The sequence below is a fragment of the Ovis canadensis genome, chromosome 3 (assembly GCF_042477335.2).
Source record: "Ovis canadensis isolate MfBH-ARS-UI-01 breed Bighorn chromosome 3, ARS-UI_OviCan_v2, whole genome shotgun sequence".
Taxonomy (NCBI): domain Eukaryota; kingdom Metazoa; phylum Chordata; class Mammalia; order Artiodactyla; family Bovidae; genus Ovis; species Ovis canadensis.
Window position 1 is genome coordinate 131682350 of NC_091247.1, and position 17094 is coordinate 131699443.

A 17094-nucleotide genomic window follows, 5' to 3' on the forward strand; every position below is an offset into this window, starting at 1 on the left:
AAATTCTTCTTTGATGTCATCAAGGCAATTCACAGAAGGCCCACACATTGAGGTCAAGCATTTTCTGGAATAAGCCACCTGCTTACCTAAGATCTCCACACAGTGATCGTATTTGAAACGCTCTTTTACAATTACCCACCTGTACCACAAAAGTGCCTAAAACAATTGTGCAGAAGATGGCATTATTAAAGATTCCTTCAAACACATTTCTTTCACCGTGAATTTTCCGTGCATTTATTTCGTTGAAAAGTTGCATCAGTACAAAGGTGTTAAAAACAATAGTATAATGTTCCGATGGAGGAGCATGCAAAGGAGCATTTCTTCCGCTATCAATATCAAAAAACTTTTCTCCTGAAAGAATGGAAAATTATTGCTTTGTAATTATCATACAAAATAACTGAACATTTTAAGGAAGCATGCACTAAAACCTAGCCAGACCTTTCTTTGATCTCTAACAGCAGCACAGAAAGAGTTGTGAGGGACCTGGGATCCTCCAGTACCACTCCCTTATCTTAGATGGAAGGAGACTGAAGCCCCCCTGAACTATGGTGACATGTTCAAGATCACATCTAAGTTAGTGGCAGGGCCAAGGATAAGAAATCAGGACCCTTTACTTCCCACTACTATCACACTGCCTCTCAAAATGTACTAAGCATCCACTGACAGAAGAAATTAAAGATAAATGGGGAGCCAGAAAGAAAAATAACATACATTCTTGAAAAATCTGCAATATGAGCTCAGGACCAAAACAACTGAAGCTTTACTGGGCACTGAATTCTTACCAGCAAACAAGAGTGTGAAGACTACGACAAGCTGATAGAATGCATGACCCAAAATATTCTTCATCATTGTGCGTGAGATGAGAGGCTTATTTCTACCATAAGGTTTCCGAAGCAAGAGAGATTCAGTGGGGGGTTCGGTCGCCAGAGCCAGGGAAGCAAGCGTATCCATGATGAGGTTTACCCATAGCATCTGCACAGCTTTAAGCGGCGAGTCCTAGAAAAGACAGGTTTCTTAACAGACACTCACAACTTTCCAGGGATTCAGCAATTCTCAGGAAGCCATTTCTATTTAAAAACTTAAAGTACAGGAGTTAAAAATTACATTTCTGTATTAATTAACCTAAAATGCTAAGCTTGAACTTATTTAAATACTTAAATATTTGAAAAAGGCAGGTTATATACATTTGTGCTCTAAAATAACCAAGTTTTAATAAACAAATTGTCAACCTACTTGAGTAATACAGGCGCCCGTGAAAGCAACAATCACTGCTACTACATTAACGGTAAGCTGGAACTGAAGGAATTTTGAGATGCTGTCATAGACATTTCGTCCCCACATAACTGCTTTAACAATGCTTGTAAAATTGTCATCCGTGAGAATAATATCAGATGCTTCTTTAGCTACATCAGTTCCAGCGATACCCTATTAAAGAAAATTTCTGAGAATTAGACTGAATTGTTTAAAATACAACTTTTAAATATTTGAAAGGATAATATGTATTTTACAAACAAAAATTTACTATTATACTTAATAATTATTGACTTACATTTACTGTAAAAGTCTAAGACACTGTCTCCCAGAAAGACATTCATCTCAGTAGAAATTGAAAATAATAAATGAGACATTTACAATAAAGTTCAACTTCAGTTTAAAAAAAAAGAGAGAAATGGACACAAGTACTACCCCAAGTTCCTTCCAAAAGTCACATAAAAGATTTTTTTTAATTAAAAAAAAAACAAACCTCTCAATGGCTAAAAGTTAGTGGGAAAAGAGATACATCATAAGAGGTTGGAAAGCAGATAACTAAATAGTTAAGAAACTCACAGACCCAGAAAGCTGAGCCCTAAACCAACAGTAGGGAGAGCAGAGTAGCCACTTTTTTTGCACCCCAGGACTCTTCTAAGTAAGGCTCAGGACTTACAGCATCGGATGAAGAGGTGAAGGCGTGAATGAAAACAGGAGAAATTCTTACGTTTACTGAAGACACTGAGCAAGTACTTAGAAGGTCTAAACTAAAATAACAGAGTCTCTCAACAGGGGAATGGGATAGATGAGTTAAGTTGTGGATTAAAAAAAATGAGTGAACTACAGCTCTATGCAACTACACAGACGAATCTCACCACAATGATGCATAAAGGAAGATGGACTCAAAAATAACATGTAACAGATAATCCTAATTACAAAGTATAAAAACAGACAAAGGGAATCTTCAGAATACTGGTTATCTCTGTGGAGAGACACAGCAGTAATTAGAAGAGAGTGTGGGTGAGGAATATGGGAATACAGAACATATATTTCTTGCCTTGCACAGAACAGGTCTGTTGATCTGGGGTAATCCATTCAGTGCGTACTTATGACAGAGAAACTTTTCTGTATGTGTTACATTTTAATAACAAAATTAAAAGAAAAGGCAACTGGAGCCCCAGAAGCCCTCCCCAAGCCCACACAACTGGGCACTTTGCTACTCCCTGGCCTGGCAGGAGACCGCCTGCTAACTGACCAAAGAGGGTCCAACAGCGAACTTTAGACTCAAGGGTACCACGTGCTGCTGAGTACAGTACTCTTCTTCTTCTACTTGTTTCCCAGAAATCAAGATTGCCCTGTAGGCAGCAGATTTGAAAACTCTTTCCTGAAAATCTGACCATCCTAGGAGATAAGACCGACAGATACCAAAAATTCACGGCACCCTAAGAAAGTGAAATGGCCAAGCCAGATCACTTTACTGGGAAGCTTTTGGTTGATACGTCGTACATAGAGGCCTCAGGCTTTCCAGCTTTTCAGCTTCCTACTGGTAAAAATATGCAGAAATAACCAACCATCACTTTGACATGTGATGAAAGCGCTAACCTGAAAGACACAGACTAAATTAAAGGGAGATAAAGACACAGACTCTACAGAGGGACAAAAGCTGATTAAAAAAAAAAAAAAATCGGGGTTTCCCAGGTGGTGTTAGTGGTAAAGAACTCATGTAGGAGACATTAAAAAAAAAAAAAAAACAAACCAAATCCTTAGAATGACAAAAGGCACAGCAATGAAACAAGAACTCAGAGATCCAAAAACAACTCTTGGAAATTAAATATATGATAACATATATGAAAATACAACAGAAGCTGAGGAAATACTCCTGTACTCCTGCAAGATGATAAAAGTATGGCAGACAGGAGAGGAAAAAAAAAGACAAAGTAAGGCAAGCCCACGAGGTTAAAAAACCAGGGGGACAAATCCACAAAGAATAAACAGTGGAGAAGAAATAAGACGAGTATAAGAAAATGTCACAAAATTGAAGACAATGAGTTTTCATAGAAAAAAGTTGCCCTGAGACAAAACATCATGACGTTTCAGAGGACTGAGAACAAAGGAAAGACTTACATACCACCAAAATGGAAAGAAAAGCAAAAGGAGGTTCAAAATTCAAAATGATACGTAGTAACAATGAAGGTACAAATCCAAAATTCTGAGCAAAAGTAATTTCCGATCTAGATTTTTACACCAAGCAGGACTAAGTATCAAGGAGAAGTCTTTGAAGAAAGAGAGATTTCACTCATAAAAGTTATGAAAAAGTTTTAACTTTCACAAAATCCTTTTTCTCAGGAATCTATTGGAGATGGCATTACTACATGAGAGGGTAAACCAAAAAAGATGATGACATCACGCAACTTCATAAATCAAAAAGAAAATTACATCAAATCTAAGAAATTCAAATGCAACATAATAGAGGGGTAAGGAGACAGCTGTGCAGCAGGCTGAGCAAACAGTTCAGATTAAAGCATGTTAAAAGATCTGGGAGAGGTAGTAGTAAGAAGGCAGAATGGTAAAACTGCCTGACATCTCTGACATAATGAAAGGAGAAGATGCTGATGAATTAGAGTTAAGAACATTAAAAAAAAACTAAGAAAATAAACAGAGAAAGATTAAAAGGTGAATTGAAAAAGAAAATGTATAGCAAGTGCAAAAAGTCACACAAGGAAGTAACAGTAATTAGCAGCGACCACATGGCTCAGCTTTCCATTCACTATAACCAATCACACTAAGGATGGTATACTGACTGATCTCTAACTCTGATGGAAGAAGACAGGAGAGAAAGTGTGCATGAAAGCTTATAGATGTCTCTGTGTATGCCTATCAAAGTGCTAAATCCTTACCTCCCTAAACGAAAAGTCATCAACAGATGCTTTTTATTAAACAAATTAAAAAAATCCTTGTTATTGTGCCATTTAGATACATGGAGGCAAACAACTGAGGAAAAGAAACAGCGAAAATAGTTGGTTTTCTTTAGTCAGAAAATGAGCTGTAAGAAGTGCTATGTGGTAGGGGATATAGTTTATCAAGTCTTATACAACTGTCTGACTTTTTAAAAGCTATGTAATATTGTTTTGATAAACACAAACACAAAGTCCAAATCAAGCTTTTCTTAAAATAGTTCATGAAAGAGCAATCTTAATTTAAAATTTTGGTTTCTAGCCCCTAATCTGAATATTTTACTTCTAATGTGCGACATGCTTAACACATCCAAACCCAACACATTTCCCTGCCTCGAATCGTTCTCCATCTTCAGCAAATGCAAATCTACAGTCCCCAGCTCAAAATCTTTTGAAATTTAAAAAGCAACTTTAAGATGTTAATTGGTGTCCAAATAAAAACTAGTTCCATTGTGAAACAAGCCTGGGAAACTTTATATCAAAAAGAGTTTAAAATAGTTTTTTTATGAGCTTCTTAAAGCTGTATGCTGGGGCTTTCCAGGTGGCTCAGTGTTAAAGAACCCGCCTGCCAATGTAGGAGACCTGGGTTCAATCCCTAGGTTGGGAAGATTCCCTGGACAGGGTTGCCAATATCAAGAATAATACTGGCAACCCACTCCAGTATTCTTGCCTGGAGAGTCCCATGGACAGAGGAGCCTGGCAGGCTATAGTCCAAAGGGCTGCGAAGAGTCAGACCTCAGAAGTTTGCTTGGGAACTGCTGATCTACAGGATATAAGACAAATTGCTCAGCTTCATAGTCAAGGCCCTTCTGATCCTGACATCTAGTATCCACCAACACCACACCCTCTTCTAGTGAAGTTAGGCTACTTGTAATTCTTGGGAGTCTCTTGGCAGTACTTTTCTCCCTCCCTCGGCTCAAATGGCACCTCTTTCAGAAAACCTTTCTTAGCCTCTAGAGGCAGAGTCTAGGACTTCTTCCTGGAGGCACTCTCCGTGCTGTGTTTAGCCCTTCACTGTTGCCACGGTGCTTCACTGATGTACTCCCTTATGTGCTGAACCTTTAGGAGGCAGCAACTACTCACCTCTGGACCAGATACTGGCAACAGCTTCTTAATGTTTGGAGAAGAAACAAATGTTTATTAACCCAAAGTTTGAAAGCATTTTAAATTAAGATATTTTAACTACCTTAGGGAAGATTTTATTACCACAGATGCATGCCTGCTTTCAGAAATATTAATACATCATGGCGTTAGGCAGTTAAAATAGAAAACAGGAGTCCAAAATGGCAGTGACTAAAAGACAGGGAAGGGAAAAGCTGGCGCAAACAGAACAGAGGAAAGTCAAAGGAAGGTCCGAGGACCGGAGTGAGGACTTCAGGTAGAACAAACAGCCCTCCTGGCTGAGCCCAATCTGCACAGAGCAGGCCCGGGAGGAAGAAAACACATATAAAAAGAGGAGCCAAAGGGCGCGCTTTCGCTGTCCCCCACCCCCGTGCACCGGGGCGCTCTTCTCTTCACGTCTTTGGCTTAACATGCCCTCACACCTCGAAGATGGATTTTCCTGCTATTATCTAAATAAAATAGAGCTGTAACCCTGACTTGTCTAAGAGCTATAACATGGTCCGTTCGAGATCTGAGAGCTATAACACGGTCTGTCTAAGACCCAGGAGCTGTGACACGCCAAGGGGGCTTTAATGTTCGTCACTCCAAATTTCTGTTGTGACGAGACAGAACCGAGGAGCATACACTCGCCTGACATCGATGGTGCCGTGACTCGAATTTAACCTGGCTGAAACAACTGGGACGCTGGCTGCAAGGATAAGCCAAGCACAGCAGGAGCCCAACTCAGTGAAAGCTCCCGCAGTAGAAGCGGAACACGAAGAAAACCCAGAGCAAGGGAACTGACTAAAGAGGCCCATCGTGCTGGAAAACCAAACAAACCCAGCAGAAAGGTCACGCGTCTCGGTCTCGGATTCCAGAAGACCTCCAGTTAAGGTAGGAGGTCCTCGCTCCTATGGCTGGAGGGACATGCCTACCAAAATCTTAATTCCTTGACAATCTCTCATTTCTTGTTTCCTTGAACCCCTGTGAACAGGCGGGAGGCAGTAGGTGCAACTGAGGGACTCTGGAGAGGCTACTCCTAGGCATGTCCCAAAGGCGCTATCTGCTGGGCCCCAGTAGCTGTTACCCAAGCCGGTGCGGGTTCTTCTGTCCTTTCTCTTCTCTGTGCCAAGGATCAGGCCAATGAAAGCTGTGAGCACAGGTCAGGAATTTAGCAGGCTTTCTGGCAGGCTACGAAGGGGATCCCTTGGCATGTTTTTCCCACTGCTTTTTCCTCCTGTCCTTCAGCTCCCTCTCTCCCAGGACTCAAGCCCGGCCAAAACCCATGAAGCTCAGGCTCAGTCTCATTGCAAAAATTCATTGAGACAAAGTGGTAAGTAAGAGGTAGATTTGTTAGGATTCAGAGAAGCCATTCTTCAGGGTGTGGGCCATTGCTAATGACAAGGGCTGGGGCCATGGAATGCAGCGTGGCTAGGTTTTGCTGGCGGGGTGAACTCATATGCTAACGAGTGGGAGGATCATCCCAATCATTGGGGAACCACCCACCCCTCCCTCTTTTGACACTGCCTTAGAGCTGTCCTGCCATCTCTGGGTGTGTCTTTTGGTTTACAGATTGAGGATTAAGGTTTACTTGAATTTAACTTCATGGGAAATAGATGGGGAAACAGTGGAAACAGTGTCAGACTTTATTTTTCTGGGCTCCAAAATCACTGCAGATGGTGATTGCAGCCATGAAATTAAAAGACGCTTGCTCCTTGGAAGGAAAGTTATGACCAACCTAGACAGCACATTCAAAAGCAGAGACATTACTTTGCCAACAAAGGTCCGTCTAGTCAAGGCTATGGTTTTTCTTGTGGTCATGTATGGATGTAAGAGTTGGACTGTGAAGAAAGCTGACTGCCAAAGAATTGATGCTTTTGAACTGTGGTGTTGGAGAAGACTCTTGAGAGATCCTTGGACTGCAAGGAGATCCAACTAGTCCATCCTAAAGGAGATTGGTCCTGGGTGTTCTTTGGAAGGAATGATGCTAAAGCTGAAACTCCAGGACTTTGGCCACCTCATGCGAAGAGTTGACTCACTGGAAAAGACTCTGATGCTGGGAGGGATTGGGGGCAGGAGGAAAGGGGACGACAGAGGATGAGATGGCTGGATGGCATCACCGACTCGATGGAACTGAATTTGAGTGAACTCCGGGAGTTGGTGATGTACAAGGAGGCCTGGTGTGCTGGAATTCATAGGGTGGCAAAGAGTCAGACACGACTGAGCGACTGAACTGAACTGAATTTAACTTGTCATGCTGGACCCAACTGATTTTAATTGGTTTACGTTATGCCCTTGTGTTATGTCATTCTTTCAAAGGTTGTGCCCTGCCCCATTCCCTCCTGTTTCAAGCTCCTTTCCTCAGCCCCATCCGGGCCCACAATGTTGCCTCTACAAACTTCTGGAGGGACAACCAGAAAATAGCTGGCCTTGGGAGGGAAATACTATATAATATCCAACCCCTTAATCCTACTCAGCACTGGTCACGCTGGAGGTCTTGGGGACGCCCAACTCCAGTCCGGGGGTCCCAGGAGGTCAACCTGCCTTGACCTGCCTAGGGATTTGGTCCTCGAAAGGTTGTCATGCCTCAACCTGCTCGGGGATCCGCCAGTCCCAGGGAACTCAGGAGGTTGTCACACCTCGATCTGCTCAGGGACCCAATTCTCGGGAGGCCGTCAAGCCTCTCCTTGCCTGGGGATTAGATCTCCAGGAGGCTGTCACGCCTCAGCCTGCCTGGGGATCTGCACCTTGACCTGGGAACGCCTGGCTCTCAGGTTGCAACAGTACTGGGTAGGATAAGCTTCAGAAAGACTCACCCCTAAGGAAGTCCACCCATGGAAGTTGAAGGAGACCTTTTAGTTTTTTCTCCTCCTTTCCCTCCCTGTCATGACTGTTTTTCAGATGGGAAATAACCAATCCACTTCTCGGCAGACACCCTTGAGATGCATCCTTGATAACTGGAAGCTGTTCGATCTTCTAACTCCGAGGAGTCGCTTAAAATTATTTTGTGCCACTGTGTGACCACAGTATCCACTGGGGGATGAGGAACACTGGCCTGAGGATGGGACTTTTAAATTACAGTACCATCCTGCAATTAGAATTATTCTGCAAAAAACAAGGGAAATGGACAGAGATCCCCTATGTCTAAATTTTCTTCCGATTAAGAGATATGAAGGAACTCTGTCTTAAGTATGGGATTGTTGTACGCCCTAAAAGTGAGCCTACTAGGCAAATGGTGTTAGGCACAGGCAACCAAGAGGAGGAATCCCCACCCCACCCCGCGCCCCCATAAAGGCTCACCTCCCACAGCTCCCAAGTTGTCTGGTGCTCCTTCCTTGTATCCAAACGTGCCCCCATATCCAGGAGCACCCCCTCCACAAAAGCTACCTCAAGTATGTCCGTTAGTTGAAACTGGAGAATTCGGACCAACCTGGGTCCATAAGCCCTCTCCCTCTTAGAACTAAGACAGATCAAATAAGACCTGGGAAGCTATACAGATGACCCAGGCAAATATCTAGATACATTCCAACATATTACCTTGGCCTTTGACTTGACGTGGAAGGACATCATGGTCATATTTAGTTAAACTTTATCTGACCCTGAGCATCCTAGGGTCTTAAAGGAAGCCTGAAGGCATGCAACAGGGCTTCACAAGTCAAGCGATAAATACCCAGTAGAGGAAACTGCAGTCCCCTCTTCCGACCTAATTGGAATTATAATGACCCTGAGCACATCTGGGAAACAGATCATTTTCTAATCTGTGTGAAGGCAGGATCAGTTATGCCCACGTCTCAGCAATAACTCAGGAGCCCAACGAGAACCTCATTGCCTTTCTAGAGAGGCTAAAAGAGGCCCTCCAAAAGTTTACCAATCTGGACTTAGACTCTTATGAGGGATAGGTGATTTTAAAGGACAAATTCCTGTCCCAATGTACATCAGATATCAGAATTAAGTTACAACAGCTACAGCAGCAGGACCCTGCTGCCTCTTTAGATGAGATGGTCCAGACAGCCACCAATACCCTTTATAACAGAGAACAGGAGAGGGAGGCCAAGCCCAGGAAAGGGAGAAAAGGAAAGAGACAAGCAATGCCCAGATGCTGGCCACCCTCCAGAGAAGTCCTATGGCACACCCTGAGTCCTTCAAGGACAAGGCACGAGGCAAATGCCTATTCTGTAGACAGGCGGGGCATTGGGCCAAAGAGTGTCCGAACCGTGACAAGTCTCCTAGAACAGCTTGCCACAAATGCCATCAACTAGGACATTGGGCAGTACTCTGCCCTTGAGACCCAAGAGCCTCAAGGTCAAGCGCCAAGCCTTCCCTCATGATGGTTCAAGAAGACTGAAGTGGCCTGCTCCAGCCAGCCCACCTTTCACAGATAAGCATCACAGGGCTGGAGCCAAGGGTGCAACTGGATGTGGCAGGTAGGTCTGAGAATTTCTTGGCTGACACAGGGGCTACCTACTCTGTCTGGATCTCCTTCTCCGGAGCCTTCTCCTCCCAAACCTGTACCATTCTGGGTGCTACAGGAAAAACAATTACTAAAAGATTCACCCGAGCACTTCTTTGTTGCTGGGATGGACAAATATTTTCCCACCAGTTTCTGGTGGTCCCTGAGTATCCTACTCTCTTACTGGGAAGAGATATACTCATTAAACTGGGGACCACCCTTGTGATGGGAAGCTTTTCAGCCCCTAGAGCTCTACAGCTCCTGGTTACTACTGAAGAACCCATAGAGAGGGACCAAAAACTAGGGGAAGACAAAATTAACCCCCAGGTGTGGGACCAAGGGATTCCTGGATGAGCCCACCAAGCTGAACCGGTCATCATTGTCCTCTGAGATCCCACTCGGTTTCCTAACCGGAAACAATACCCCTCTCAGAAGAGAGGCTCGGGAGGGACTACAGCCTTTAATAAACAAATTCCTTACTTGTGGGCTATTGGTCCCCACCAATTTGCCATGGAACACCCCAGTCCTCTCAGAAAAGAAAAAGGACGGAACCTGGCGAACAGTTCAAGACCTCCGGATCATAAATGAAGCTAGCCTCCCTCCATCCCACAGTACCCGATCCCTATGCAGTCTCGGGAGAAATCCCACCCACGGCCAAGTGGTTTACAGTCTTGGATCTCAAAGATGCCTTTTTTTGCATACCACTGGCTAAAGAATCCCAATATCTTTTTGCCTTTGAGTGGGAGGCCCCAGGAGAAAAATACCAACAGACGACTTGGACAGTATTACCTCAGGGGTTCAGAGATAGCCCCCACCTGTTTGAACAGCCCCTTAGCTGGGATCTCCTAGATCTGGACCTGGGACCTAATGGGAAAATATTACAATATGTAGATGACCTACTAGTCTGCTCTCCAGATGAGAAAACTGCCCAACAGCATGCAATTCAGGTTCTAAACTTTTTGGCAGAAAGGGGATATAAAGTCTTCCGTGTTAACGCACAGATGGTCGAGACAAAAGTCACTTACCTGGGAGTTCAGATTACACATGGGCCTGGGAGGCTGTCCTCTGATCGGGTACAAGGAATCCTCCAGTTGCCCTCCAGTTGCCCATGACTTGAAAAAACTGTGAGCTTTTCTGGGGCTAACTGGGTATTGTAGAATCTGGATACCCAACTATGGTCTAATTGCCCAGCCCTTATATGAAAGCTTAAAGGGACAGGATGATTCAATCCCACTGATGTAGGGAACTCCTCAAAAGAAGGCAGAGGCTACACTAAAACAGGCCTTAACTCAGGCACCTGCCTTGAGGTTGCCAGACCCAGAAAAAGCATTCCAAATTTATGTCCATGAAAGAGAGGGAATAGCCTTGGAGTGTTAACTTGAAGGTTGGGATCTGAGGCCCAGCCTGTAGCTTACTTATCCAAGAGGCTTGATCCAACTGCCTGAGGCTGGCCCACCACCTTTGAAATCTTGCAGCTATTGCAATCATGATAGAAGATGCTTTAAAACTCTTCTTTGGGGGCAGACAATTTTTACCAGCCACCAAGTAGAACAACTCCTAAATGGGAAAGGCCATTTATGGATGTCTGATCAAATAATCCTCAGATATCAAGTAATGCTGATGGAAAATCCAGGCCTCACTATATCCCCTTGTGAGGTTCTTAACCCAGCCACTCTCCTGCCTACCCCTGAGGGCTCTCTCCCCTTTCACTCTTGTCTAGAAACCTTGGACCACTGGACAAAACCCCGAGAGGGATTGTCCGAAGATCCTCTGACCAATCCTGAGGAAATCTGGTACACTGATGGAAGCAGCTTTGTCTTGGATGGAATAAGAGCCGGGTATGCAGTAGTCTCCAGTTTTGAGACCATCGAGGCTAAGCCTCTGCCACCAGGTCAACAAGCTACAACGTGCAGTGCCAGTTCAACAAAGATATAAAACTACGGCCAACCATGGAAAATGTCACTCACCCTTAGATGGACCCCGCTATAAGGACTCTGAGGCTTGAGACTAGCAAGAGGGAGAGGCCCAATGCCCCTCGCCGTCCCCGTTCAGCAGGAAGTAGCCAGAGAGACCTTGACGCCCCTATTCCCAAAGAATTGGGCCTCTCGTCTCTTGAGAGGGGAATGTTAGGTAGTTAGAATAGAAAACAGGAGTCTAAAACGGTGGTGGCTAAAAGACAAGGAAGGGAAAGGCCCACGAAAATAGAACAAAGGAAGGTCAAAGGAAGGTCCGAGGACCGCAGTGAGGACTTCAGGTGGAACAAACAGCACTCCTGGCTGAGCCCATTTGCACAGGGCAGGCCCGGGGGGAGAAAACACACAAAAAGAGGAGCCAAAGGGCGTGCACTCTCTCTCTTCCCCACGCGCTGGGGCGCTCTTCTCTTCACGTCTTTGGCTTGACATACCCTCACGCCTCGAAGATGGATTTTCCTGCTATTATCTAAATGAAATAGAGCTGTCACACTGAGCTGTCTAAGAGCTATAACACTGATTTGTCTAAGAGCTATAACACGGTCCGTTCGAGACCTGAGAGCTATAACACAGTCTGTCTAAGACCCAAGAGCTGCGACACGCCGAGGGGGGCTTTAATGTCCGTCACCCCAAAGAGACAGAACCGAGGAGCATACAGTCGCCTGACAATGGCATTCAGGCTTTGACGACAGAAATATCTGTAGATATGTGGTTAACTGAATTTTGGTAAGAATGTGTGGATGCTAAGTTGCTTCAGTTGTGTCCGACTCTTTGTGACCCCATGGACTGTAGCCCATCAGGCTCCTCTGTCCAAGGGATTTTCCAGGCAAGAATACTGGAGTAGGCTGCCATGCCCTCCTCCAGGGGATGGTCTCAACCCAGGGATTGAACCCACTGTCTCCTGCATTGGCAGGTGGGTTCTTTACTACAAGTGCCACCTGGGAAGGCCCTCGGTAAGAATAATGCAATATAATTTTAAAAATAAGGTAATCATATTTTAAACACAGCATGGAGACTTGCCATCTAAAGGAATTCTAAAAGGAGTGGCTAAGTAGGGGAAAATGCCAGGTCTCTTTGCAAGCTAATAATGTACTCACATTAGAGCCCCTTTATTTTATTGTTGTAAATTTTAATGTTGAATTTGCCAAATACACATAGATACAGACACAGAGAAAGAGAGAGAGAAAAAGGGAAAGAGAGGAAAAAAGGAGAAGAGAATAGACTGTTTTAAAATACTATTTGTCTGAAATATAAGAAACAGGTTTAGAAAGATCTAATCGACAGCAATTTTTTGTGGGTCTCTAATAAAATCCTGAGATAAATAATTTTGTCTTTCAGTTTTAAAATATGAAATTGAAGAAGTGAACAAATACACAAATTAAATTCAAGGTTGAGCAAGAATGCTCTCAAGTCACTTGAAAGTGCTTTTCAAGTGGCTTCCGAGCCACTAAGTACTTTCTCTTTCTCCATACAAAAAACTAACAAAAATCTAAAATAAATTTAAGACTTTTTTTTTTTGACATGCTACCTTTAAAAAAACAGGTGGTAAAATGGGCTTAAAACTTTCATGTCTTAAAAATCAAATAAGACTAGCAGCTGTATTGTGCTTTTGTTTGAAATACTATATTTACCTGCCTTTATTTAAAGCCCTTAGCATCTGCCTTAAGCACTGAAGTCTCAGGAAGAAAGTTTTTTGTTTTTGAATTTTAAAATGCACTGTACATAAATACATTCCTGGTCAGCTGTCCAGATGAGAGCAGAAGTAAGGATCCTGCTAAATGCTCAAGAGCAATGATTCTGTGTTTCCAAAGTGAACCTGTTTTGCTTACAGCCAAAGCAACGGCCCTGAAACATTCCTTATCCTCTCAGCTACTTTTCTCCACTCTTCAGAGGTTCCCACCAACGTCCTGCTTACCATAATGAGTCTGGGACAAGGCAGAGTGGGAAACTCTGGGTTCACAGCTACTGGTTGAGGGTACTTTACCCGTATCATTTCCTTCTTCCATCTCCCTAACTTCTGCTGAAAGGCAGCCACCATCGTGATGGTTCTGCTAAACCTCTATTTTAGCAGTGAAACATCAGAGGGACAAATTATGCAAACAAACACGGGTACACATAAATATTCTCTTTTCTGAAACACCTGGGCCTGACTGTATTTCAGAATTCAAAGCCTGATCGTACTCTAAAAGCACACACCTGCTATCACAAATTCTCCCAGACAGGGTTAGCATCCCATAACACACATTAATATTTCTATTTCTACAGTGACTATGAATGTTCATATTAAGTGTGATAAATAACACCCTCACATCATCCAGAATATTTTTTTGCAATAAATGAGTGTGCTGCAAATTTAGGGGAAAAAATTCAGTTTTGTATTTTTGTATTTGAGAATTGTGATTTTGGACTTGTATATTCTAAAAGTTAAATAAATCAAATTAAAATTAAATAAAATACACTTAAATTTTCTATGTCATGGTAAGTACAAAGATTCATCCCAACACTGAAACATTAGGATTGGATTCAAAGATTCAACAGTCTAATTTTAATCATTAAACATTTATGTAGCATGCGTATTTCAAGATATCTATTTTATAGTAAACACTTCATCAGTACTATGGCTACAGTATAAAGAAAATAATGAAAGGCTGAAATTTCCTTGCACTTTTAAAATAATCAAATATAAATTGAGAACTTGGGTGGTGTGAAGCAGACTGTTTTCAATTAAACAAGATTAGACCTATTATATATTAAATGATTATTCTGAAAAGTTACTTAAGACATTTTCAGTTGAGTGCAAGATTTCTAATTTTATTCTTAAATACACATAACTAATTTAATGCATAACTATTTATATGCATAAATAATTTAACAGGACCACTACAAGGTTTAGATGAGATACAGACACTTATGTACTTTACAGAGTACAATGTAAACGTATGATCGTATTATAACTGTTCAAAAAAAGTCTTCTTCCAGCATCAAAAAAAGTTATCATATAAACTAATTAGACTTATAAACCCATTTCGGCTTACATGCTGTCCCTCAAGAGTAGAGGGACAGTGTTTAAAATCAACAGCAATTTAGTAACAAAGAAACCAAACAAACAGAAAATTCAGCCAGTAAATTATGTCTAACTGAATATTTGAATTAGGTGAGTGCCTACCATTGCAAATCCAACATCAGCTTTCTTTAACGCAGGGCCATCATTTGTACCATCACCAGTGACAGCTACCACCTGGCGTTGTTCGGAAACAGTGCTGTCAATTATACCTGGAATAAAAGTATCTGTGCTGTAAAAACGATTTGTTTAATTTAATAGTGATTCTGTAGGATATACCTTGGCTGGCCAGTTATATAGACTCAAAGTTCAAAATAAATAGTTAAGCATAGAGAAATGGAAACTGCTGAGATGCTGGGCAAGGAACAACTCCAGAAATTGTTGTATTAGCTATTATATCCTGTTTTACTCACTGAGAATAAACACAATCCACCTAAGGTATCAACAGGAAATGTATTTAGATTTTATTGGCAAAGATGACATCCATGAGTCAATTTAATATTCAGTATCTGTTACTATTTTAGGAAACAATGCATTTCTGTATCAAAAAGTTGTGGGAAAATTGCAAAACCTACTCACCTTTAACCAGTGTATGTTTGTCAGTAGGAGATGATCTTGCAAGCACTCGAAGCTTTGGCCAAATCTTGTCTATCCGCTCTTGCTCAATCTATAAATTTTCGTCACAGTTAAAACATGCCCAAGCCTAGTTTTCTAATTCCAAATTAGCTATCTAGCATTTGTATCAGTGGTTCTCAAAGGATGGTTACCAGACCAGCAGTATCAGCAACTCCTGGGAACTTGTTAGAAATGGAAATTGCTGAGCAAGATCCAAGGCCTAGCTGATACAGATACTGTGAAGTGGCGCCTAGTAATCCATGTACTACACAAAGCTCTACAGGTCACTCTGATGCAGACTCAAGTTTGAGAACAATGTTATGCATATTATTACAAGATCAGATTTTAACCATCTCCCCACTGCCTATGAACATAAGAACTCCTTAGCATAAGTAGTGCAAAGTCTGGGGCCTCCTAAAATATGTTCCATAGCAACCTGTCCAAAATCATCTCCCCTTACTGGCTTACACATACTGTGTTTTTTTGGGCCCGGACTGAAAAAAAGAACCGCTCACTCCCTTCAAGGCAAATTTCTTTATCGCTTGTTCCCTCTATTTCCTAAAATGTTTTGCTTCTTGAGGTGAGGGCTGCACCTTTCCAGGTGTGATGCCTAACACACAGTGCATATTCAAAGTGTATCTGTTGAATGAAATTCCTAATATACTAAAAATATAGCAGCTTAAAAAGCAAAACACCCTTACCTCTCCTTTTTCATTTCGTATTCTCCTGTTGAAATCTTTACCTTCTAGGCAAAGAAAATCTTCCCCAGGATGTAAAATACCACATTTGGTGGCAATAGCCCGAGCAGTATTAATATTATCACCAGTGACCATCCGCACAGTAATTCCAGCCCTCTGACATTTCTTTATTGCATCTGGCACCTGGTTAATGTGGAAAAAATTCATATCATGAAAGAAAATTAGAGTATTTCCAGGATGGGGAAAAAAAATCCCACTGAACAAATATAGTTTGCCTCACAGTCCCACAAATGACAACCTTCATTTCATCTCAAGATATTAAATACTTCTTGCAGTATTCCCAATAACCTCTTTCCTTTTCCACTGCCACAGTCCTAGTTTAGGTTTCACTTTCAGTTATCATTTGACTTAACTTGCCTGCATTATTCATTTGCCAAAGGCCTTTCCCAGAGCCTTTCCCCTGGTAACCAACAGGCAATTCTTTCCTGGTTGGCTTTCTACCTTTAGGGTTCTACTGCTCAGACATCAGCATATACTGTTGGTATTCTTGGGGTAAAGAGAGACTCACTTTCCACCCAACTCTTTATTTTTTAAGGGTCATCTCTCCTGTTCTAGAACCTCCAACCACCATCTACGTGCTAATTACTACATGTTTTTCCCAGCTCACTCTGAGAGTTGGATTCTTAGTTATACCAGAAAAGCAGACATCAGAATGTGGGTGTCCAAAAGGAAAACTATGCTTTCTATCTAACAGAAACCTAACGATGATCTGACCTCCTCCATCTCCCTTACCCCCTACATCCTTAAGAGCGAAAGAATCCTGCAAATTGGATCTCAAACCTTCCCTGCAATTCCCGTCACCATGCTTGTTGCCCGAGCTATTGCAAAAGCTTTTTTTTTAATTGGCATCCCTGTGTTTATGTTTGTTTCCCCTTTAAAACATCTGGTATATCTGACAATAGAGTTCTTTTTCTAATACACTTTCTTAAAAATACAT

General features: G+C 42.3%; 1 protein-coding gene across 4 annotated transcripts in view; it reads right to left on the minus strand.

Moving 5' to 3' along the window:
- The window catches only part of ATP2B1 (ATPase plasma membrane Ca2+ transporting 1), a 134644-nt gene that overhangs the window by 15291 nt on the left and 102259 nt on the right, over positions 1-17094 (minus strand). For all 4 annotated transcript variants that reach the window (XM_069584176.1, XM_069584174.1, XM_069584175.1 and 1 more), the window contains exons 13-18: positions 16101-16280; positions 15364-15451; positions 14890-14996; positions 1234-1425; positions 783-996; positions 140-351 (exon numbers count right to left, since the gene is read on the minus strand). In XM_069584176.1, coding sequence (XP_069440277.1) covers positions 140-351; positions 783-996; positions 1234-1425; positions 14890-14996; positions 15364-15451; positions 16101-16280 — 993 coding nt within the window. The remainder of the gene's footprint in view (positions 1-139; positions 352-782; positions 997-1233; positions 1426-14889; positions 14997-15363; positions 15452-16100; positions 16281-17094) is intronic.